Here is a 26192-nt window from a genome sequence, read left to right as displayed (position 1 = left end):
AAGTGAAAATGAAACCAAATGAGCATCTTGCCACAAGCACAAAAGCTTTTGGTGAAATGAAACTAATACGTAGAACGTGCAAATGAGTGATAGAATAAAAGCTGCATTTATAGTGACACTAAAAACTAATAAGGGAAATAAATAAGCTAAATAAATGTGAAATTTCCACAGAGGCAGGCTACGATGAGTAGTTCCCAACATGAAAATGTATCCTTTAAATATAACTAATCCAATGATGAGCCCTGGTCTTTGATATAAAGGTCATTTAGAAATGATTTGCTATTTACACGGCGGACTTTGCAAGAGCAAAGACTGAACGCTTCTCCAGAGAGGAAAGGTTCTGCTCGTGCGCGAAGTCAAAGCATGCAAGCAGACCATCTCCGGGGCACAATAATAATATTTTACATTGTTATCCTTTCATTTTTAATATCTGGCATGTTTGTGTGCTGCTGCGCGTCCCTGTGTGTGTAATAAGCAGAGTGTACGCGCGTTGTGCACCCGCCTATAGGTGCATATTAGGCTACTAACACGCCCTTTAAATAAATATAATCAAAAATACAGTGCCACTGACTCTAGACCAGGTTTTAGTTGGTCAATGGCGCAATAGTTTTCAGTTGCCATAAAATAACAACGCGCCAACAATGCGCCTGAACACACCTCGTTTTCAGACCAGCACGCCCATGGGCGAACATATGCGCGCAAATGCATTTGCTATTTCAACAACGTGGCACTGGACGTGAAAATAACAACTGCGTCGGCCTGAAGCTAGCAAAAAAACACTTGTTTTGTGTCTGGCATATAGAAGGAGTGGGGAAATGAAAAGAGGTCATTTTAAAGGGGTCAACTGTTACTTCAGCTTTTTGAAGTATATAAGAGTCATTGTACTAACAGAATATCCTTTAAGTTTCAGAACTGAAAACGTCCTTGTTAATGAAATAAAAGTTTTTATTGACACCAGGCCCAAGAATGCCAGATCCTGGAAAGTGCCGATGACATAATAGATAGATTAAACTCCGCCTCCACAGAAGAATATTAATGCATAATTCTGTAGCCCCGCCCACTGATTCACACATAACATAGTAAGGAAATAACATAAGGTGGCGCTAAACCGGATCGAGCAACCAAGCAATAGACTAATTTCAGTGTTTGCAAACAGTGATGACGTTTTTTGTGGGCGGAGCCTACGTAGCAAGCCATGGAATAAAATAATAAAAAAGGTCATTTTGAGATTATATCTCACAATTCTGGTAAGAAAAATCAACTTGTCATTCTCTCTTTTTCCCCTCGGCTCAGAATCATGAGTTTATAATCCCACACTTCTGGCTTTTTTTCCCTCAGAATTGACAAACTCGCAATTGTTGAGTTGAATCAAGTTATAAAGTTCGAACTAGGAGAGAAATTTTTGCATTTGCAAAAAAAAACAAATCAGAATTGTGAGATAAAATAGGTAAATGCTATGCAAAATGTTATATTTTTAAATAGTATTTCATGCTTTAACTGTAGGGCTAATATGTCCTCTATGTGAATATTATTGACCTATAGTTTAAATAAAATGTATGCTTTCAAAGTAGGGTAATCATAGCAGGTTTCATCCATAGTTTGTCCGTTTAAACGTCTGCTTTTAGCTTCAAACGGCATCCTTGTCGACAGTATTACATAAAAAATAATTTGTATTCTGATTCTGACATGCAAAGGCACAATAATACAGCTGCTGCAAGTGACGTAACTGTGAGGTCTACTCCAAATGTGTCTATAAACATGCTGTTAAAGATTACAAAATATTGTGGTTGTGTAAGATCACAGAAGATCACATAACCATCCTTCGGATTCAAATATTAGGAATGCGTGGTTGAACTAAATGTTTTATGAAGTTTTAACTCGCGTGAGCAAAGATTCCTTTGTAAACAAGACACAGGTCGACGCTGGTTTTGAAGAGAGACTGACATTAAAAAGCATTGCTGTGCGTCTATATATGATCCGATAGGAATGACGCAGCACATGTATGAGTAGAACCTATTTGTACTGTGTCACTGTTGCTTTGTTAGAGATCGCTTGATATTGTCCTGATTATGTGTACGTGTCTAATGGGCTCCAACTATGAAGTTAGTTTGTAGTTAGTTTACTATGCAAAACTGTTATCCAATCATAGCAGAGCGTTTCTCGAGCCGCCCTCAAAACCAGGGTAGAAAATAGCCTATTACTTATTTGATGTTTTTGAATGTAAAAACCACGCGAATATCATACGTGCACCTCAGACAACAGTATAAAATAATTAAAAAAGCCAGTTCATGACCCCTTTAAAGTACATTTATCAAAAGCATCAGTACACTAGATGAAAAAGAAGGTGACAGATGAATGGACTGGACTTTGCCTAGAAAAGAAAAGAAAAGAAAAAGGTTGAAATAGCCTACAAAAATTACTAATTGGAACTAATTAGAAGCTAAGAGTTTTCCTCAATTAACTCCTAATTTGCTGCTTATTAATAGTAAGGAAGCAGTTAAGATAAGCTATGGGGTATGAGGGATCTAGAATATGGTACAGAATACAGAATAAAGCATTAATATGTGCTTTATACTAATAAACAGCCAATATGCTATTAATATGAATGCTAATTAATAGTGAATGTTCCCTAATCTAAAGTGTTGCTGATGGTGGTGATGCACTCTGTATTTTGCTTTGTTGCACATTTACATTGTAAAGTGAATCAATTTTTGTTCTGAGACACTTGTTTACGGTTATATTACACTATTGCATGTAGAAAAAAAAAAGTTGAAATATTTAAATATTTAAACTGAATGCAATTTAAAAATGAATATAAGTAAATTTGAAAGAAAAAATGTGTGGCTTTTAAGGAGAAACTGGTAAATACTATACTAAATTTGATCAACATAAAACTATAGTTTGTAAATTGAAAAAAAGAGCTGTCATTAATCAAGTGTGCAAGTTGAAAACATGTAAAGTCTAACAGAACAAACACAAATAAAATTAGTTCAAAATACTCTAAACGCTGATGCAAATAGTTGCCTCAATTTTATTGAGTTAAAGGGGCACACTATTTTATGTTCAGTGCTTTTTTTGTTTATTGACTTGTAACAAACATCAGAATCACCTGATATTTCAAAGAATAGCCTTTTTTTTTTGCAGCCTGTCTGAAAAACACAAACAAACCATTTTTTTTATATGACGTGTCTCCTGTAATAACTTCAATGAAACTGGATTAGGTGCAGTTTTTTAGTTACATGTGTATGTAGTCTTGGCTATTTTTGCCGGTTTATTTAGTGGTGGTATTCTTGGAAAAATTTGTATTTTTTGTATCTGGTAAAAACCATTGAGCTTGTCCTGAAGATCTTTTATTGTTGATTCCTCCACTTTGCCGTTGTTGTCCGGTCCATAATAGCCCTTCCCTGTGTACTGATTGTTCTTCAGACAGCAGGTGGCTCTCCAGTAATACTTTGACACAGTGACTTTTTTATTCGGTATGGTTTTTGTGTCAGGAACTACACCAGTCACCACATAAGCTGCCTCATCACAGGATTCCAGGTCTTCAGTTACAGCTCTCTCATGTTCCAGCCATGTTTTCCGATTGAAATCTGGATTCTGCGGAGCCGCGTTGGTCAGTGTGGATGTGGCCAGCATTGACAGATGATTGTCGGTGTGGAGCACGGGATAGAGGTGACCTTTGTCATAGCCAGATTTCTCATAATCACTATTAACAGCCTGATTAGTGCCAATATTGCTACCGTAGCCTTTAGGCCGCATACATGGCTCAGAATCTCCATCCAGCTAAAGGGAATGAGAAACAAAAACAACAAAATACCTCAGACTTTTCAAAATAGACATTATCTATTGTTATTTCAAATAACTTTTAGGAAGAATTATGCAACTTCTGTGTCTCTAGCAGCTTTATCGTAATTGCAAAAATATAGACTCAAGTAATGACTTTTTAGACATGTTTCTCAAACTTTCCCTCCATTTGCCATGAGCCACACAAACAGATAGTCCCAAAAACGTTTTAAGGAATCAAACTATGAATGGATTAATTACAGTTGTCTGCACATTAAACACTACAATATGAGTGTTTTAATATCCAAAAATTACATGCTTCACCTTTAAGCTTCTTCCTATAATACAATATTTACCTGAGGTTCAATGTACCATGGGTCACATCTCCCAATACTTTTGCTTTCATAAAACACATATGCGGAGTAGACGGGGATCTTCCAGGTCGTGCTGTACAAAGTTGCATAAAGATACATTTTTTTATCATTGTCATCCCAAATACACTGACAGATGGGCTTGACTGAGACGCCCGCTGGTGGTGTGAAGTCAGGAGGTGCGGTGTCCAAAAAGAACTCCTTGCATTCCTTAAAATTATTACCTACAACTTCACTCAAAGCAAAGAAACACACAGAAGAAAGTAACAGAAGAAAAACAAGATGTCTCATGATGAATCTCTGAAATCGCTGTTTGCCTGAGGACAGAAGAGAGTTTGCAGAGACGAGGTTAACGCTGTGTGCATGTGACAGACTGCAGGTACTAAACGTTAGCTATATAAGTGGCCAAAGATTCTCTATCGACATCACATTTGTCTATCAGTGTCCCTAAACTAACGGGTTCAGTGGAGAGTTTGCTGGAAGCTAATCTCAAAGTGATACTCAAATTGTTCAACATTAAAGCCAACCATATAAGTATAAAGGAGGAGTGCTAAAGATGTATCTCTGTCTTTATATATATTGCTTCATTATTTGTAATATACATGTCTCTCATTTATATTTACATATCTAGTGTCAACATATATTGGCATATGCACATAAACTATATACAATATAAGTAGGGATGCACCGATACTGGTCTCCTGTACTCGTACTCGTTAAAATGCCGCGATACCAAACGCCGATACCACACAGCATGTGATAAGCGCCATATTCAACAACAGACAGCAGAAAGGAGTTAAGGATGTCTACTATGAAGTATATGTATGCAATGAATATAACGTTAAACATTCAGTATTAACATCTGTATAGCTGATGTGCGCGAGCTGATAAACAAAGCACGCTGAGTGGATTGAGCGCGCGGTGGCACAGATGCGTCAGCTTGTTGAGTGAATATATCTTTCTCAAAGACATCACTGGAAAGTTTGTAGTTCGGTCCGATATGTCAAAAACAAGTAAGTAAAACAATGCACAAGTTACTTAACGGTAGAGAGAGAGAGAGAGAGAGAAAGCGCGCGCTTGCAATTCTGTTGTGTGATCTTTGATGTTCACTCACTTAGCACACGCATCATTTGGATTAAAACGAAATCGTAAAAATAAAACCATTCATAGGGACATTCACTATAAACATAATTTATTTTCAACCTTAGGAATACACGACTTTCTGGTGAAAGTAAATCTAGCAGCTGTCACAGTCCCCAGGAGGGCCACCAGATGACTGTGTTCTGGGAGCACATGGCTTGTGTTGTGTTTGTCTGTTGCCATGTGCTCTCTCCTGTCTATTGTCTGGCCCCTCCCATCTTGTAACCTCGTTATTATTTAAGTTGCTCCACCTGTGTCTCCCTCGTTAGCCTCCTCGTTTGGTTCCTATTTATTCTCCTGGTGTCTGTCATCCTGTGCTGATCTGTCATTTCTCATTGTGTGTGTTATATGTCTGCATGGAGTGCAGTTTTGAGCCTGCCTGTCTATTTTTCCCCCTCGAGGTGGTTTGAGTTTGTTTTTTGTTTCATTTTCATTATTAAAATAAATAACTATTTCTCCTGCAATTGAGTCCTCGCTTCATCTCCCCGCACGCACCGTGACAGCAGCCTGTGTGAAATGCACTAGGCTGTACTACTGTCCTCTCATTCTGCATCAGTACAAATACGTACACGCGTTGCGTGTGTTTTGCTTGCTTCATGAGTGTTTCTGCATTATGAGGGGCTTTGGAATATAAATCGCAACATGTTTCAGATGAAAAAACGTGACTTCTATTTCTGAAAATATCACAGTTAGGAGATTTATAACGAGTGGTCCCCTGCATTTTTACAGTAAATCTCGTGATTACAGTACTAAGCCGCTGCAATGGAGCAGCTCTAAAGCTATTAAATTAAAGATGATGTAGGCTACCACAGAGCAAAAAAATGAACAGTGAAAGTAACACAAACTTGTAAAATACATTTTAGTGGGCATAATTAAGTGTGAAAATAACCGAAGGATATACAATGAAACCAAAAATGATTCAGAGACCAGATATAATTTTTTATATTTTTTTACTAGTGGGTGCAGGACACTATAGTTCATTTATGTAAGTGAGGATAGCAAAATAAAGTAAACTGTGACAAATCATACCCAAAAAATTCTTCATACAGTGGACTACCAGTAAAACTGATACAAATTTGGGTCCAAAAATTATTCAGACCGAGTCTGGGTAAAAACTGAAGTTGAGGTTTGCATGAAGCTGGGTGACAGCATGCCCAGGAGACTACAGGCTGTCATTGAGGCTAAGGGTTGCCCGACAAAGTATTCATAGTTGTGTAAATACTGTCATACTAACAGCTGTCTGAATTATTTTGGTTGATTGTAATCTATTACATACCTTTCTATCAAAATTATCTAACATTATCAAGATGAATTTGTTCTGACACAGTGTAACTCTGAGTTCTTGTCAGATTTTATTATAATTTTCTAAACTATAACGAATAAACTGTGATTGTGTGAGAAATGTTGAAGGTGTCTGAATAAATGTTGGTTTGACTGTATCTATTTGATAAATGAAGTTAACCAACTAACATTATACATACTCTTTTGGTTTCTGTACCCAATATTTAAAAAATGTACAAATCCAATAAAAATATCGGTACTCGGTATCGGTAAGTACCAAAAATAAAAGTATCGGTATCGGGCGAGTACTGGAAAAAGTGGTATCGGTGCATCCCTAAATATAAGCATATATTATATATGTACACATGCACACAAAAACATTCACATATGTTAGTTTAACATATAAAATATATAAGATTAACATTCAGTATAAATTATTTCTGAGTTATAGGCCAGCAATATATACTGTATAGGCTTAAAAACTAAATGTTTTGTGAAAAGTGCTATATATTTTAATTGTTATTTCAAATATTGTAAATATTACATATTGTATTTATTTATATTTTTCCATTTTTTATATTATATTTTAATTGCTATTATCATCTCCAGTCACTCAGCTCACTCAGAATGGTCAATAGCAGAATATAATGCTCTACATGAATGCAAGTGTATCATTTGAATTGTCTTAGTGCGACTGGTGCAATGGTCTCAATCTTACAAGAAGTAAACTAAAAGGTGATACAGATCCTAAGAGTTTAGAGACATTTTGCTCACTGTTAAGGGTGTGTCGTTTCCCAGTGTCTTTCATGCAAATTAACATATGACCCCAAAAGTTGTAAACGCTCCACATCTAGGACTTGATCAATGCAAATTCCAATTGTTAGTTCCTGTCTCAATTTGGGGGATGTTTGTCTTGGTCTGAGTACTTATGCAAATGTTGCAAGAAGATCAGGGCGCTTCTGTAGTCAGATGAGTCCACACACTCCATACTATCTATTTTGTCTAAAGTCAGGTATGCATCCTTTACTCTTAGATTTTGATGTTTTGTATTGATTTGATATCTCTGAATTGGCTATGTAATTGGCATAGTTGGCATATGACATACATATTAACCTGAATGATAATACATTGTTACATTTGAATTTATTCTGACTTACTCTGAGATTATTGACTCTAATTAATTATGTTAAGTCTATAACATTGCAAATCTACCCTCAGGTTAGTAACAGACTAAAATTATGTTTTAGAGCTCAGGCTAACACATTGGCATTAGTTATGTAGCTTACACTTAGACTGTAGAGGCTTTGTAGGGTTTTTCCGTTTAGAGCAACAGCGTGTTGTTGACCAACCTAAATTTGGGTCAGCCTCAACCTCTGATTATTGTAATATTATTCTAACTAAGAATCATGACGCGAGCATGTGGTGGCGCCGGCCCTGCCACACGCTCGCATCATGATACTGTCGTGAACGCACATCCAAAGTGACGCAGTAGAGGCGAAAATGTGCAATAAAGTCGTTATATTTGTTTTCTTTGCGCAAAAAAGTATTCTCGTAGCTTCGAGAGTTGAACCACTGATGTTACACAGACTACTTTGTCGATCATCTTGGTACTTTTCTGGACCTTGAACGTGGTAGTTACCTTGCTGTCTATGGAAGTGTCAGAGAGCCCTCATATTTAATCAAAAATATCTTAAATTGTGTTCCGAAGATGAACGAAGGTCTTACGGCTTTCGAACAACACGAGGGTGAGTAATTAATGACAGAATTTTCATTTTTGGGTGAACTAACCCTTTAAGTGTGTTCAAATCTATGAGGACTAAATTATGTATCTTAGAATGAGCAAAGTATGGCACAGGTCAAATATTACAATATTAGTCAAACGCCTCTGTCTAATGACCAAGACTGATGAGTTTGTGAATATGAGATCCGGATACCGGCTGGTACGAGACTCAAAGTGTTATAGGAATAAGATTAATAAGATTTAATATGATTAAACAGTTAAACCGAATAATCAGATTTTTCGATAAATTATCTCATAAATGATCGACAATAGTTGGCATTCTAACATAAATACGAGGTCATAATAAAATGGAGTCAGATTAGAGTTTCATTGAAATTAAATTACTCTGCGCACCGAAAAGACCGAACAGACAGGAAACCTTCATCCACCATTGGATACCTTCCTCGGGCCAATTGCGTGGACCTTACAAATATCTGTTGTCTATAGTGAGAAACTGATGAGGAGTTGAAGCGAACCACAGCTTTCTGTCTACAAGTGAAACTCATAGGTTGAAGACATTTAGTTATAACTGATTTGCTTTAATGAATGTATCCTTATTTTATGTGTTTTATGTTTTATCTTCTGTTAGTCGTGTGTCCTTGTATCTTACACCTTTAACCCTATAATTATTCAGGTAGGATAAGGATAGTCAAATCTAACCTAAACCATGAAGTACTCACCCGCCCACAGGTTGAAGTTATTCAGGAATGACATAGAAGACTCCCTTGTGGTTGTTCTTGTTTGAGGCTCAGTTTGATCATCTCTTATTTTATTAGTTACAATACAAAGCAGTTAATGCAAAAATAAAACAAAATCAGCTAAGACACAAGCTCTATAATCAAACTCTAAACAGCAATATTGGAGATGCTGTTAAGCGCCCCTCGTTGGGGTATCAGGTGTCCTGCTTTCTTCACCCCTGTCTACCCTACTGTTAGCCTTTGTGGTTGATTGCATGGCATCAAACTCATAAGCCTAATTTCACAACTGTTTCTTATTCATCCTAACAAAGCAAGTGTTGCAAGTGCAAGAATCCTTATGGGCATATATAGTATTAACCTAAAAACTAGCAAATAAAAAATCATTGAAACAGGTAAATAGCAATATCAATATCCATATCCAAATCACCTTCTTATAGTTCTTCCTCTCAAATGTTTTGGTCACAGATTATTTCTAACACACTCTCAACATGCATGTATTAAAACAACAACAACATTTGTTCTTTTCTTTATTTCAGCTGAAAAGGAAGACCAAAAGAAGGACTGTCAAACTCTTGTCAAACCCGTCTTGTTTGTATAGAGGGATGAATTTGGCCATCTTATGTATTTACAGAGAAGAACAAAAGCTGCAAAGGCAAACATTTCTAATGCTACGTCTGTGTGGGTCTGAGCACCTCGATTGAACTTTACATCAGTTACATTTTGCACAGCATTTGATGTTTCTTAAACTTTGATTTACACACCCCGTGGCCCCATCAGGAAGACCACCAACAAAGTGTTATTTCAAAGTAGTAATAATTAATAGAATTTACCAAGTCAGCAAATTCGTATGATATTCGTACAAAATTCAGCGACTTTTACTCCTAATGCTGTCATTGGCCGTTGCCTCAACTCTCGTGCAGATCGTGCCCATAGTAAGTAGTCGGAGTGTTTATAGCATGAAGTTTATATTAAGTCCATTGTATTCTTTATTAGCCTTTACAAACTGGCGTCGTCTCTTCCCGTTCTAACAGTACATGATATCTGTCCACACCTCAGAGTCTGCCTTTCTTTGCATGTTGATTTTTATCGAACACATTTGTCTAAGCAGCAAGAGTCTGGAAAATGCTAGTTTAACACGTCATGTGACACATCAGACATCAATTAATTTGGCTGTTCACACCAAGAACAATAACTATAGTAACTATTTTAGCATCCACACCAACAAACAATGAAGATATGTTTATTATTATATAGGCTGCTGCAGTTGTTGTCTACCATTTGTTGTCGATGTTTTAATAGTTCATCCCTGGGGATGGAAGGACAGTAAAACATACACAGATCTATTCTCATCATGGACAACGAACTGTGCCGAGTCACATTTTTTAGATTGTCTTTTCAAATACCTGCCATTATATAAGTTGCAAGTCATAGTTAACTTTGAATAAAGACCTGTCCAAAAATTGACATCAGTGTCCATTTGGAATGAGCTACATTTATTTCGTTAGATCAAGAGCAAGAATACATGTGTCATTCTATAAGACAAGGTACAGACAGTGTGCAGTTTATGGTGCAAAACCCATACAATTCATGCAATGCAAAGAATCATAATATAAAAGACCTCATTTTTAAATCTCTGTGTCCAAAATTGTTCATCTTTGTGCTAAACATCCGTAATGTGCATGCTCATCTTGCTTATAATACAGTACAGGTACACCCTCAGTTGCGCATGAAGTGCCTGCAGCAATATCAGCCATGCTGTCTCTTGCCTGAAGCTGTTTTATTGTTAATTCCTGTACTTGGCCGTTGTTGTCCGGTCCATAATAGCCCTTCCCTGTGTACTGATTGTTCTTCAGACAGCAGGTGGCTCTCCAGTAATACTTTGACACAGTGACTTTTTTATTCAGTATGGTTTTTGTGTCAGGAACTACACCAGTCACCACATAAGCTGCCTCATCACAGGATTCCAGGTCTTTAATTACAGCTTTCTCATGTCCAAGCCATGCTTTCTGATTGAAATCTGGATTCTGCGGAGCCGCGTTGGTCAGTGTGGATGTGGCCAGCATTGACAGATGATTGTCGGTGTGGAGCACGGGATAGAGGTGACCTTTGTTATAGCCAGAGTTCTCATAGTCACTATTCAGAGCCTGATTAGTGCCAATTTTGCTACCGTAGCCTTGAGACCTCATACATAGCTCAGGATCTAAATCCAGCTAAAGGGAATGAGAATAAATTTTAAAAAGAAAATAAAAGTAATAATAATAACATTCAGAGTCTTAAAACTGACATCACTTTGTCTTGTTTCAAATACTTTTTACAACATCAAACACTGAAATACACCAGATGTAATAGCCCAAAATCACACACTCTTATTATTATTCATATTATTTTTCTCATGAAATGAATGTGTATTTACCTGAGGTTCAATGTACCAGGCGTCACATCTCCCAATACTTTTGCTTTTGCGAAACACATATGCGGAGTAGACGGGGATCTTCCAGGTCGTGTTGTACAACGTTGCATAAAGAAAAATGTGTTTATCATTGTTATCCCAAATACACTGACAGATGGGCTTGACTGAGACACCCGCTGGTGGTGTGAAGTCAGGAGGTGTGGTGTCCAAAAAGAACTCCTTGCATTTACTAAAATTATTATCTACTACTTCACTCAAAGCAAAGAAACACACAGAAGAAAGTAAGAGAAGAATAACAAGATGTCTCATGGTGAATCTCTGAAATTCGCTGTTTGCCTGAGGACAGAAGAGAGTTTGCAGAGACGAGGTTAACGCTGTCCTTTATATAGTCTAAGGGAAGGGACGGGAATCACATGATTGTAGTTTACGTTGATGATATTCTGTGTAAATCTGTCATGAGGTCATATTCATATTTTCCAGAAACTCAAATATTTAGGGTTCAAACAGAAGAAACGCAAATGCAACCCAAACCTTTGCGTGATATTTGCATTAATAGGTCTCCGATTAGAGAATAGACTAAACGCTAAAACTAAATAAATACAATAAAGAGACATTCATTATTTTTAAATGATTTATATTTTTTTTACTTTTGTATTTGCTTTTTCATAATTGTTAGACCATGCAATAGTGGTGTACCAGATTAAAGACTGACACAGAAAAAAAAAATTAAGTCACATAATGAACTCAAAAAATAAAAGTCAAGGCCAAATTAGTCAAAAAGTCATGTTATAAATGTATGCCTTTTACATGGAGTTTCATGGCCATTTGAGATCATTGTCATTACTGATGCACCTGAAATCATTTATAAGTTTAGTTTTATTTAGACGAAAACCAATAATGAAACCAAGAATACAGTTTGCAATTTGTAAATTTGTTGAACTTATTAAAAAGCTATGCAGAGTCTCAATGCTCACTAAGTACAGTAGAAAGTATTTCATTCAAGATTACGAGACAAAAATATTTCTGATGGAATATTTGGCTATCAATGCATGCATCTCAAATGAAGGTAGTTACTGTGTGTTTGAACAGGGTTTGGGAACAGGTTTGAATATAATCTGTTTGCTTCCTCTAGGAAAATGAAATACAAACAGCGGCTTCTCTCAATTATATTATGATATTATACTATTATCACATACAAACATCCTTTGGATATCTGAAGATGTACGTTTATAACATTCATAAAATGTCCATAGTAAAATGGATGATACATTGTGTCTATAATAAACCAAAACATAAAAACTGAATATTTTGTGGTTTTCAGTTATTGCCCATGAATTACTGTCCAATTAATTATTTGGTTATTTAAATTATTATGTAGTTATTTCAGTTATTATTGCATTTAATAAACATGTTCATTTTACATTTGAAAATATAAGATTAAAATGTATGTTTTTATAGAGTTACATATAGGCCAGTAATATGTACTGTATAGGCATAGAAACAATGTATGAGTTGTTATTTCAAATATTATCCTCTTAATGTTGTTGTGTTAGATTCAGTTGTTTAAATTGTGGAACTCAGCATTTATAAATCGTGCAGCGTTTCAATATTTGCTTTCTGTGGTGAGAAACTGGTGATTCCCGTCTACAAGGAAGTACTCAATCTTGAGTAAACACACACACACCCACGCACACATACTTGCATTTGTGGTTCCCCTTCAGGAACTCGAGCTGCGTCGAGACGCTTTGGGAATGCCCTTGCGTGACCGCGTTCTGAAGCACGTGTCAAATCCGTCCAATGGAGCAGCGAGACGTCACGAGCAGGGTGATGTAAGCACCAGAAAGCATAAAAGCACATCCGGCCGGGCGCAAACCAGCTTCTGCTCTTCAGTAGCGCTCTGTGTATGTGTCTGTCTATTTACTGTTGTCTGTCCGCACAAGCACTCATATATATATATAAAACAATGAGAAGTCTATGGCGAGTGAACGGCATTACAAACGCTGTGTTTCTCCCTGCCCACGATATCTGGCGGCAGGGGATACACACGATGTGTGTGTCGTTTGTTTGGGAGCGGAGCATGCACGGTCAGCTTTCGAGCAGCTGATTGTCATCACTGCGAGCTCTCGCTGCTCGGGTGTGGCCTTGCAGGACATTTGTGCTGTGGCGGGCTGGTCCTCTCCACCCACTTTTGTCCGCTTTTACAACCTAGACCTGGCTTCTACCCCAGGTTCCCCAGTTCTCTCTTCGTGATGTGCTCATAGGACACACACACAGGCAGGGACTTGGTAGTATGGCGCAGTTGGTATTCTCGTTCCCAAAGCGACTCGACGCAGCTCGAGTTCCTGAAGGGGAACGTCTCTAGGTTACGTATGTAACCATGGTTCCCCGAGGGAACGAGACGCTGCGTCTCTTTGCCATACTCCCTGCATCCCTGCCGGCGCTACTTCATCGAAGCTGGTTTGCGCCCGGCCGGATGTGCCTTTATGCTTTCTGGTGCTTACGTCACCCTGCTCGTGACGTCTCGCTGCTCCATTGGACGGATTTGACACGTGCTTCAGAACGCGGTCACGCAAGGGCGTTCCCAAAGCGTCTCGACGCAGCGTCTCGTTCCCTCGGGGAACCATGGTTACATACGTAACCTAGAGACGTTTCCGGGGATTCTCCATAGGCGTAATGGTTTTTATACTGTACAAACTATATCATTTATCGCCCTACACCAACCCTACCCCTAAACCTACCCCTTATAGAAAACTACTGTTAATTTTTGAATTTCATAAAACACCGTTTTGTATGTTTTCTAAAGGGGTCATATGATGCGATTTAAATGTTTCCTTTCTCTTTGGAGTGTTACAAGCTCTTGGTGCATAAAGAAGATCTGTAAAGTTGCAAACACTAAAGTCTCAAATCCAAAGAGATATTCTTTATAAAAGTTCAGTCAGCCACGCCTACCTAAAACGGCTCGTTCTAACACGCCCCCACATGTCTACATCACTATGTGGGAAGATTTGCATAACGCCGCCCAAATGTTCACGCAAAGAAAGAAGGTGTAACTTTTATTCTCGCTGTAGTATTGTTGCTGCCGCCACGTCGTGAAGGTGCTGTGTGTTTCGTTGTGAAAGTGAAATTACTTTGTTTGGTCTTCCAAAAGAGTACGATATCCGCTTCGTCATGCCTGGAGCTGATCTGTGCTGGTCGCTGAGGGAATACATCAACTTCGCGCTGTGGATCACCCTCCGGCTGTTCCTCACTCTAGCCCCCGGCCGCCGCTCACTCTAGCCAGCAGTGTGTGAAGCTGTGTTTCGTTGTGAAAGTGAAACTACTTTGTTTGGTCTTCCAAAAGAGGACACGACTAGAAATCAGTGGTTAAGTTGTATTTACAACACTGTTCCAGAACACTTCAACCCAAATATTCAGATGTGTGCAGCGCATTTTATGGAGGACTGTTTCCTGATCCTGGGAGAGTAGACTACAATGCCGGCTGTTCTGACTCACAGACTGTAAGTACGTTTTTTATATTTAAAGAGTTTTTATATTTTATATATTTAAAGCAATTTTTTTGAGTAGCGCTTGTTGTTTGTCATTTCTCATATGATGCTGCATTTTTAGCAGCATCATATGACCCCTTTATGCCTTTTTTTTTACGGGGACACAGGAAGTCCTCATAAACCATGTGTACGTTGTAGTACCCATGTCATTATACACATTTGTGTCCTCATAAACCATATATACCTGTACACACACACACAGACACACACACACACACAAAATGACACAAAGATGAAGATTCTTAATAGTTGACATTTTTTCCATCTCTTCCTTTATGTTAGAACAAAAAACAAGGAAAACATTTTTTATTTGTTTTTACTGTTAAGACCTTCCAGTGAGCATAATTTATTCTGCTCTAAAAGTCAATAAAAATATCAAAATAGTTGTTACGAGGCTTTGCTATTGTTTATCAAACACCGCACACGTTCTCACTAGATGCGTGTCACTGGCAGAGAAACAGCTGCAGTGATCCTCAAATCCGATATTTCTTTTCCTGAAGAATGAGTGGTGCAGAGTTAAACAGCGAGATGAGACACAATGTTTCTCACGTCCTCCAGACGGTAATGACAGAACAGCTCAGTTTGTGATGACGGGAACGTGGACGGACTGATGACTTCTTCATGTCACAAACATGAGCGTATGACGGTGAAGTGATGCCTGAGATTGAGGAAAGAATTTACTCATCCTCATCATCATCATCATCATCATTATTATCATGGTTGTAGTCAGTTTCGTCACCAGGGTAGATTATTCCAGACATCACGTCTTCGATCCAGGTGTCGAGCTCGTCAGCAGTCGGCATGTTCTCTTCGTCATCCATCTCCATCCACACACTGTCAGCCTGAGAATTACACACAGGATCAATCCCAGACAGATAAGGAGACAGAATAAGATTGTACAAATTCATAGGAATAGTCACCAAATTGCCAAAATAGTTATAAATTGCCATGAGATTATGTTAGACAAACACACTTAGAATAATCACAAATATCAAAACTCTCCTCCATCTTACAAAGTAGGTGATGATGCTAGAGGCAGGGGACTGCATTTACATGACTGAGTCTCTTAAGTGACTTGCTCTTGAATTCCATGACTTGACATTTACTTTATAACATCTATAGTTAAATGATTATTTTAAATGAATCGACATCAGTTGATAAAACTTAAGCTATGTAAGTACTGGCACCACTGATCAAAGTCTCACGATGGCCAATAAGCGTCCTAGAATTAAAAAAATACATTGAAAAATGAATCACCATTTTGAACGAATCAGCTGAATGAATGAATCTGTGACTCACTCATTAAGACACTGATTTGCCAAAAACTGTTCGACCTTAATGAGAAAGTTATTTTGTTTTAAGAACTGTTCACCGAAAGAGGAACCAAAAGCAGCTCCTCTGTGACACTGGAACCTTTATTTCGGAAACCGTAGACTCTGAGTTGTACTAGCGTGATCATTGGCATTAGAGACAAATGATGTGCTCACATCCTCAACATCCACCACGCCGATCTGAGGAGACGAGAGGTCGATGCCGAAGGTCTTCTCCCAGTACGGCACCATCTGAGGGGACACAGAGGGGTCAAAGGTCAAACCTCGGTTCACATAGTGTAAGCGATGTCTGATACAGTATTTCATTGTGAGATGTTGCATAAAAAGTTGACCAAAAAAATAAAAAATTTAATTAAGTGGAAATAGCCCATATTAGCAAAAAGCTATTTAAAATTTTACTACAGCAACGTTTCTTTCTTTATTTTTTTCATAATATATATATATATTTATTTTTTTCAGAAATGATGCTGCTCAATCAAAATTCAATAAAGATAAATAAGTATTTTTTGATTGTCATAATCCAATTTTTTTTAATTCCTTGGAGGTTTTTAAAGCTGATACTCCCTGCATACTCATTAAACTCATTCAGTTGTCAATTATCTCCAGTAGAGCGCAGCAGAGTCAAACACACATGATCCTCATGTTGAAGCACCTGCTGAGCACACAATGTGTTGGATATGTGATATAAATTGATTTGAGACATTATGAACATATGAGTTCACTATATCAACAATACCATAGATGACAAATGTAAAAATGAAAGGCAATCTAACTCTATTCAGACCCTAGAGAAAACAATAAATAAATAATAAACACATTTTATCCAAGGCAGCTTATTTAAGGACACACATCGTTCAAAAGCATGTTCTTGGAGTAATCAAAGGTATGTTCAATGGATACAGTATTATAGAGGTTTGTTGTACCAGTGGGAAGTCGTCAGGATCGATCCAGATGATGCTTAAGTCTGGGTTCTCTGTGTTTTCTTGAGCCACTTCCTTCAGGATCTCCAGGACTTCATAGCCGTCTGGTAAAAGTCAACATTCAGTCATTTGGAGTCACGAACATGACATCCCTCAGAGACTCTCAAACTCAGATCAGTGTTTACCAGGGTCAGACTCCTCAGCGAAGGCCACGATGTGCTGTTCGTTTATATCATCTTCCTAAAACAGACACCAATCACAGAGCTAGTAACAGTCATGATCGTGATAGAAATGAAATGACATGAGACGCCACCGTTTCTGAACAGCCCTTTTCTCGTTAAAAACAGTATAAAATCCACACAAATACACTGCTATCCTCAATGTGTAAGTTAAACATGAGCTCAGGTTCAGGTTCAATAGGAATTTTCCAGGACATAGTTGTTCTCAAACTGGGGTGGATTTTGAGAGACAAAAAGAGTAATGCATTTTTTATTTTTTTAGGGCTCTCAAAGTTAACATGCACATTTAAGATATTTGTATTAATATCTATTACACATAGTTTTGTTTAAAAAAAAAAAAATTTGTTTAAATGTTGTGCTCTTAATGTCATTATATATATATATTTTTTTTTTTTTTCTTCCTCACAGCAAATGGGTTTTTATACATGAGAGTTCTGTTACAACTATGTGGTCACAAGCTTTTATAATCTTACTCCCTTAAATATTATGTCAGTATAAGATCAAACCATCAATGTGACAGCAACAGGACTGAACAGAAAGACAACATTTGCTGAGAATGACTCATACTGCACGACGGATTGTCTTTGGCTTACCCAGATCTCATACATGCTGTGAGGCTCCAGTTTTCTCAGAGTTGGTCTAAAATAAGTAAAAACAAAGAAGCAGATTTCACTCAAGCATCCACCTGAGAGGACTTGTGAGGAAACGTTGTGATTCTATATGGTATTGTTCTTTCTCTCTCTCTTCAGCCATTGGTTGAGCACTGATCAGAGTTCACCTGTCGTGCTCCTCGATGAAGCTGACAATGTCGTCCTCTATGTAGGGTTTGCCGGGGATGCTGACGGGTTTGTTCATGAAGGGCTCGTAAAAATCCACTTCATTCATCTTCAGGTTTAATTTCTTAGCGATCTGGAAACATTCAGACAATGAATACAGAGATCATTTAGGCTTTGAATAATTTCAAATCATACACTAAACCAGTTTGTTTCCTACGTAATCACAAATTGTATGTGTATTGAGTTGGATAGTCTTGTGGGCACTCTGACACATACCGTAAAACATGGATTATATCACGATAAGAGCTTATGACAGGTCTGCCTTTAGTGCTGTCAAACGATTAATCAGGATTAATCACATCCAAATTAAACTTTTTTCTTGTTTATATAATATACTGTGTGTGTGTGTGCTGTGTATTTTTATTATGTATATACAAATGCACAAACATACATGTATGCAAAAAAAATATATACATAATTAATCGTGATTAATCGTTTGACAGCACCGCAAAAGTTATGAGTTGCTGTTAAATTAATTAGATTTTTGCTTGCTTTATTTAAGGATATTTTTATCATGATTCAATAATCACATGCCCCTTTGAGAATGAATGAATGAATGAATGAATGAATGAATGAATTAATGAATGAATGAATGAATTAATTAATTAATCTACCCTGGGCTCAAATGTGGCAAAGAACTTGATCAATGGATGAAATTCTTCAGCTGCGTCATCGTACTCAGTGAAGTCTGAAAAATAACAACATTGGCATGATGGAAGCTGCTTGTTACAAGTATATGAGTAATAAGAGTTTATTAAAGAAGTTCTGGGTGTAACGGCATGCTAACGTGAAGATTTGGCGCTCTTGAAGTAACCCATCAGTTTGATGTCCTCCTCGATGTGATGGAAGCCTTTGAGCTCTCTGTCATTACTGATGATCTCCACAGGCTCCTCGATCACCTGACAGAAGAACCAGTCAATCAATAATCAATGACCTTTAGATGCGTGATCGATTACGATGATGATCACTCACGTCATAGAGGAACTCCAGCAGCGTGTCGGCCGCCAGCTCTCCATCGTACTCGATGATCTCGTCATCAGCGAAGATGTAGATGCTGTCCACCTCCAGCAGACCTGCCCAAAACAAGCATCTGAACGTCTCAGAGGTGTTTGAATGGATTAGCAGATTAAAGACGGACTGGATACTATATCAACATTTGCACAACATGATTTAAGAAGGATTTTCCTGGAACAACACTTTTTCAACCAGTCATAATCCCAACTCTAGTCTTAACATCAGAAGACAATGCTTTAATGATAAGAATGTGGTTCTAGTAACAGAAAATACTGATCAAGAACATGCACCAAGTGTTTTTCAGTGTATAGGCTATGATGAAACAAGACAGCAATACAATAACAGCTAATCCTTTTGCTACAGGGAAAAATTCATTTTCTGTTAAACGTAAATTTTTTTATTTGCTCTTCACCAGCAGTGTATACTTCAACAGACTGACGGCTTTCGGAAAGTGAAGGCAAGAATTGTATTACAGGCAGACAAAGGAAGGTAATAGATCTCAGATGCATTCGTATTACCCAGCTTCTTAGCAACAGCTCTCTCTTTCTTTGAATCCACCAAACCGAATCCAATGTCCTCATCGTCAAGATCATCAAGCACCTGGGCCGCAAGCTGCAGGAATAAGAAAGAGTTTATTGTACTGTATGTGAGTCTGAATCAGAGTCTGTCAGAGCTAAACAAACAGCGCATCAATGCAGAGCGCTCAATCCTTTAATAGTCATGTTGGGCCATTCAGTAAAACAGCCATAATGCAGCCATAAAACACACCGACCCAATGAGGCAAAGACGGATCTCTCTCACACTATTTAGCCAAACGAGACACGAGGCAATCAAAGCAAACGCCAGAAGTGCTGCCTCTGCACCTTCTAAATCTGTGTGAAATAGGAGCTGAAGATAAACAAGAGATCTTGAGACCAAGAGACGTCAAAATCTGAACATATGGACACAGGTGCAAATGTATGGTTACTGCATGTATGCTGTCGCCTCGGTCAACCGCATACATAAACATACAGACACGCCAGTGCACAAGGGCATATGCATGTGACCAATCTACACATGCCTTCATATAGTTGCACACACCCATTTCCAGCTCATATATACACATGCTTGAAATGACAGCATATGTAAACATCATAGCATCATTCAACGCATTAAATACATGATCATACATGGCTATTTAACTTCAAGTTTCAATTGCATTAAAACTTCCTTCCTTTAGATACTTAGATTCCACCTCACCAAAACATGTGACCCCTTATTGTCCAGCTTTTTAACTTCATTAAACCATCACATATCGCAGCTGAATTTCTCATGCCTTCACATTTGTACATAAATTAACAGTTCACTCAAAAATGAAAATCGTTTGATCGTTTGAAACCCATATTACATTTGTGTGAAATAAATACTCTTTTCCATATAATAGAGTGACCCTTGTGAAAAAGAAGTGTGCTTAATTGTATTTTATGTTCGCTTTTTAGTGCACATTAAATTTTAAAATGTATTTTTAAACAACTGTGATTGCAGATAAAATAATATTAATGAAATAAAAGGTCACTTAAGTGACTTAAAAAGAGACTTTTATGACTGAACGCTTAACACACTTAAGTACTCTTTTAAAAAGTGACCTTTGAAATAGTGCACTCTGTAAAAGTCAAATTAAAAATGTTACTTTAAAAGTACATTTTAAATCATTGTTTCACATCATTTGCCATGTTTTAAAGAAGTACACTTATTTTGATGTGTTGACAAACATACTAGAGCACGTGTAAAGTACTTATTATTATAATTCTAGTGTGTTATTCAATATTGCATTAACTTCATTACAAATGAAGAGTTCAGATGCAAAAGCTTCTAAGTGCCGGCTAAAATGTTCATCTAAAATGAGCATTTTTATCAAGCTCCTGTATTTATGTTCTACATTTTTTGCCATCAAAGTAAAAGTACTGAATCTAAACATGAGAGCCTGATAAAAATGCTAATTTTAGGGGGAAAAAAACAGATGGCACTTAGAGGCTTTTTGCATCTGGACTCTTCAAATATATTTAAATTAATTACATACATGTTTCAAGTGAAATTACATTAAAGTATATTCAGCTGAAAGTACATTAAAGTCAGTACATTCAGAAAGTCAGTACATTCAGAAGTTACATTTAAACCATATTACAAAGATTCTACATGCAATTATGCAATTAAAAGATGTACTTAAGTTCTACTTAAGTGGGTCAAAACTCTAAATTTCACATAATTGAATTTAATATAAATGTAAATAACATTCACGCATTTTAATTGCAGTAAACATGCAGTTGAGTGTGAAAATATTACATTCACTTCACACCTATATTCAGTATATTCCTTAAACTATAATATTCACATAATAAGTGAGTATGCTAAAATGTACTTCTTTTAGACAAAAGGGACCCGGGCTCACAAACCTCAGGACATTAGTCTATGATAGATGCGGTATAATTGAAATCTTCAGTGGTCATACAATAACAAGTTGTTATTCTCTGAAATGATCACCTCATGCATGTATTTAAACTTGATGCATGAAAAGAATGTTGACAGACGTCACTGGTTTCGAACAACATGAGGGTGAGTAAACGACTGCGGCATTCTCCAACAATTCGTTTACATCCCTGACTGTAATAAATCAGCACGCAAACGTCAAAGTCACGTCACTCACAACAAGACACTTCAGCTTCATTCCACCATTTCTCTACGTCAGAGTTTGTCCCCATCTCTCTGAGCGTTTAACTCAGCCTGCTCCTGATGTAGACGCCGGGACAAACTCTGCTCCTCTCGAGGGTGAGCGTCGCGTTCGAGAACAGGCCAATAAGCGGAAATATGCATTAATGACGGTGGCTGGTCACTCGTCATCCTGTAGAAACTCACTGAGGGAGCTCTCACCGGCCATATCCAACACGTCTGAAGGAGCATCATTTATTCTCTCCATGGGTCTTAAAACCGCTCATAAGTCATAAAAGGGCTTTAGAGTGGACAGCCCTAGTGAGGGGGGAAGGATGCTGTTCAGATATTTTGGATGAAGCTTTAGTGATAAGCCAGACTTGAGAAATACAGAGGAAGAACGAGAGAACAGAACAAAACACAAGTCATTCGAGGGCCTGAACATACCTGGTACGTCAGGGCGGCGGGGCTTGTTAGCAACTGCAGAGAAAGGTCAGGTGACTTTAGAGTTGAGCAAAAAATAAAAATGAAGTCTACTTACTGCTAGCCACAGTTAAAGAACTGTTTGTGATTTGAAAAGTCATTTATTTTGGATTTGAGGGAAATTGCTTTGTACGAGCCCCTCTGGGTTTCATTTTTAAACTTCTCCAGCACTTTTGTTCTCTGTTGTAAAATTTGTCTCGGCATTTGCATATTAGGCTGTTAACAGATGTTCAGAAATGTGTGATTAAAAAAAAGCATGCATTTCACTCCAGTTTCCAGCTGAACTGAACAACAGACTGCAAAAAATATATAATAATAATAATAATAATAATATAAATAGAAAATTTTGTTACTTTGACAATTGCTAGTGAATAAATAATTACACGCAGAAAAGGGGTAAGTAACATTTAATTAAGCATTTTGTTTTTAATCAGAAAGAAATGAAATAGTATTTTTGGTAACACTTTAGAATAGGGAACACTTATTCACTATTAACTACGGCTTTTCCCTCAATAAGTTCTTAATATGCTGCTTATTAATAGTCATTAAGGTCGTTGTTAAGTTATGTATTGTGTAGGATTAGGAATGTAGAATAAGGCATTAATATGTGCTTAATTACTTCTAATAAATGGCTAATATTCTGGTAATATGCATGCCAATAAGCAACTAGTTAGTAAGTGTTACCATATTTTATTGTATAAATGTATTCCATTCACCTTTTATTACAACTTCCAAAAGTCTTTTTTTTTTACAGTGTAATGCCATCAACTTTTTTCACATTTCACACAAATCATGCCCATACAGTGGCAGATTATCAGTTAATAAATGATTACTTTTGTGTGGATCCTTGCATAACACTATGTTATTAGCTCAAAACACTCTTAGCATAGTGCATGACTTGTAAACTAATACATTTAGATTACATAAGCAGCTCTATATGTTTGGCTTTTCCCACATAAACTTGCTCAGAAGCGCACCCGGTACAGCATTGCACCTGTGAAGTGAAGCAGTTGGGGAACAGTCCCGTCAAACATGAGACTTGTAAAAGCAAGATAAGATCACATGGTGCTTCAGCATTGTAACGATGGAGTCACGGAAACACAAGCCGGAGAATCCACTTGCAGTAGGATTTATTAAGAGCATAAACCAGAAACACGGATCGGGAGTTTACACACCAGGGAGACAAAGACGTTGTTGTGTACTTGTATCACCAGATTGTTCATTTAAAAGATGTTTATCTGTGAGAAGGTGACAGCTGAAATGACTCAGCTATGATTCATATCTGACAGCATGTGTTCAGACGGAGACAGACGCTTAGAAACTGGGAGAAAAAGGCCATTTCTCGATTTACTGATTTAACACCAAAAATCACTTTTGACACAATCATGGATGTTTCCTGTGAAAGGTCGAATTCAAATTACTGTGTTTTTAGACGGTAAAGAGAAACTGAATTGCGGCGAAGGACTAATTTTCCCATCAAAAATGTTTTATTCTTCTTATTTGTAATGTTGAACATGACTGGAGAGGTCTGACCTTCACTTTAGAAGTTAATGGGTTCAGGAAATATTAAACAATGAGCAAAATAGTGTCTCTAAACATCTAAATCTGTACCAGAGAAAGTCAGTTCAATCTTTGACCTTCGGGTGATTTCATAAAAGCTACTTTAATAAATAGACACGAGGAATAGTAAATGACAAAATTGAGCAGTGCTACTCAAGTAGTCATGCTTTCAATACAACAATTCAATGCTAAATTGTTCAATCTCTTGCTTTTTCTGTGTGTAAGGCCTGTATACATTCAAACGCCAAGGTTTTCGAAACATTTTCAAAACTTCCAAACAAGACTTTGTCAATCCTTCATTCAAAATGTATCTTGGCTGACATCAGTTTTGTGTCACGGTAGAAAAGAGTCAGGATCCAAGTGCAAGTATAAAAGGTTTATTTGGTAACCACAATGGATACACAAGGTGATAAATCCTCGGGGACTTGATCAAGATCAGAGCTCCTCTTGAGAAACCTTCCTCCCAAAGCGCTGGCCAAACCGAGGAGAGGGCTGAAGATCCGTACCCTGACTGAGCGAGAGCTGAAAACAGAACTGACAGGGAGACGGGACATGAGAATAACGAACCGACAAACACACATTGAACAAGGTGTCCTAATAAAAGGAATCGCTAATGAGTTGCAGCTGGCGCGCTCTGATTGAGCGCCAGCTGCAACCACTAATGAATGACGTACACACATACCACATGACAAGACACAAAAGGACCGCACGGACCCTGGAACCGTGACAGTACCCCTCCCCCTAGGAATGCCTCCTGACATTCCCAGGAAGACTTACCTGCTGATTAAATTCATCGATAAGAGAGTGGTCCAGTATGTCCCTAGCAGGTACCCAACTTCTCTCCTCCGGACCGTAACCCTCCCAGTCCACCAAGTACTGAAATCCTCTTCCCCTCCGCCTTGAGTCCAGAATACGTTTTACCGAACAGGCTGGTTCCCCGTCTACGAGACGCAGCGGGGGAGGAACCGGGACTGGCGGATTAATGGCTGAATGAAAAACAGGCTTAATTTTGGATACATGAAACGACGGATTAATTCTCCTGTACGCTGGAGGAAGTTTGAGGCGGACTGCCACCGGACTAATAATCTTGGTGACAGTAAACGGGCCAATGAATTTGGGAGCAAGCTTATTACTGACGGATCGGAGAGGAATATTCTTGGTTGAAAGCCACACCTTTTGACCGACGACGTAAACGGGAGGTTTCGACCGGTGGCGATCGGCCTGGACCTTGGTGCGCGCCCCCACCTGGAGGAGGGTCACCCTGGCCTTGCTCCAGGTGCGACGGCACCTCTGGACGAATGCGTAGGCAGAGGGGACCGCGACGGAAGAATGAGCCCATCGGATAACGTCGGACCTTACGGACTCTGGCACAAGCAACCGGCTCGGTGGGCACCCGGACGGGGGCGTTACCCCTTGTGCGGACCTTTGACTCTATCTCCCACGTGACCGCAGAAATAAAGTTTCCCTGGCACAATGGGGTCGGGCAGGGACGGGCGCTCCGAATGATCAAAAATACGGGATAACGAATGAGCCCATCGGATAACGTCGGACCTTACGGACTCTGGCACAAACAACCGGTTCGGTGGGCACCCGGACGGGGGCGTTACCCCTTGAGAGGCCGTGCAGACCTTAGACTCGATCTCCCACGTGACCGCAGAAATAAAAAAAGTTTCCTTGGCACAATGGGGTCGGGCAGGGACGGGCGCTCTGAATGATCAAAAATACGGGATAACGCATCCGGTTTGATGTTCTTAGAACCAGGACGGTAAGAAATGGAAAAATCGAATCGGCCGAGAAAAAAAATAAGAGCCCACCGAGCCTGCCTAGAGTTCAATCTTTTTGCGGACTTGATGTATTCAAGATTCTTGTGATCTGTCCAGACGACAAAATGAACCCCCGAACCCTCCAACCAATGACGCCACTCCTCCAAGGCCAACTTGACTGCCAACAACTGTTACCAATATCATAATTACGTTCGGCGGAGAACAAACGATGAGAAAAATGTGCAGGGGTGCACCTTGCCATCTGTGGGGGAATGCTGGGATAGTACCCCACCAACTCCCACCTCTGACGCGTCAACCTCCACCACAAACTGCCTGGAAGGATCAGGGGCTAT

The 26192-nt window shown here is 38.4% G+C and overlaps 3 protein-coding genes across 3 annotated transcripts in view; all 3 read right to left on the bottom strand.

The window, feature by feature from the left end:
• Positions 1–3231: 3231 nt before the first annotated feature.
• Positions 3232–4445, bottom strand: LOC107570620 (endonuclease domain-containing 1 protein-like). The gene is made up of 2 exons (XM_016256871.1): positions 4140–4445; positions 3232–3783 (listed from the first exon to the last, which is right to left on the bottom strand). Exons 1-2 carry the CDS (start codon positions 4443–4445, stop codon positions 3232–3234), a joined length of 858 nt encoding a protein of 285 aa, XP_016112357.1.
• Positions 4446–10702: 6257 nt separating this feature from the next.
• LOC107570619 (endonuclease domain-containing 1 protein-like) lies at positions 10703–11772 on the bottom strand. The gene is made up of 2 exons (XM_016256870.1): positions 11467–11772; positions 10703–11263 (listed from the first exon to the last, which is right to left on the bottom strand). Exons 1-2 carry the CDS (start codon positions 11770–11772, stop codon positions 10703–10705), a joined length of 867 nt encoding a protein of 288 aa, XP_016112356.1.
• A 3520-nt stretch (positions 11773–15292) lies between these two features.
• LOC107570618 (calsequestrin-1-like) overlaps positions 15293–26192 on the bottom strand; it is a 19835-nt gene continuing 8935 nt past the window's right edge. Inside the window, exons 2-13 of the mRNA XM_016256869.1 lie at positions 22481–22534; positions 19867–19960; positions 19307–19407; positions 19122–19233; positions 18949–19022; positions 18277–18407; positions 18092–18137; positions 17445–17499; positions 17263–17363; positions 16496–16570; positions 15748–15850; positions 15293–15666 (exon numbers count right to left, since the gene is read on the bottom strand). Coding sequence (XP_016112355.1) covers positions 15554–15666; positions 15748–15850; positions 16496–16570; positions 17263–17363; positions 17445–17499; positions 18092–18137; positions 18277–18407; positions 18949–19022; positions 19122–19233; positions 19307–19407; positions 19867–19960; positions 22481–22534 — 1059 coding nt within the window. The 3' untranslated portion in view covers positions 15293–15553. The remainder of the gene's footprint in view (positions 15667–15747; positions 15851–16495; positions 16571–17262; positions 17364–17444; positions 17500–18091; positions 18138–18276; positions 18408–18948; positions 19023–19121; positions 19234–19306; positions 19408–19866; positions 19961–22480; positions 22535–26192) is intronic.

This window comes from Sinocyclocheilus grahami, unplaced genomic scaffold (assembly GCF_001515645.1).
Source record: "Sinocyclocheilus grahami isolate Dianchi unplaced genomic scaffold, SAMN03320097.WGS_v1.1 scaffold1485.1, whole genome shotgun sequence".
NCBI lineage: Eukaryota > Metazoa > Chordata > Actinopteri > Cypriniformes > Cyprinidae > Sinocyclocheilus > Sinocyclocheilus grahami.
The sequence above is the reverse complement of the archived record's forward strand: the minus strand, read 5'-3'. Positions and strand labels throughout refer to the sequence as shown.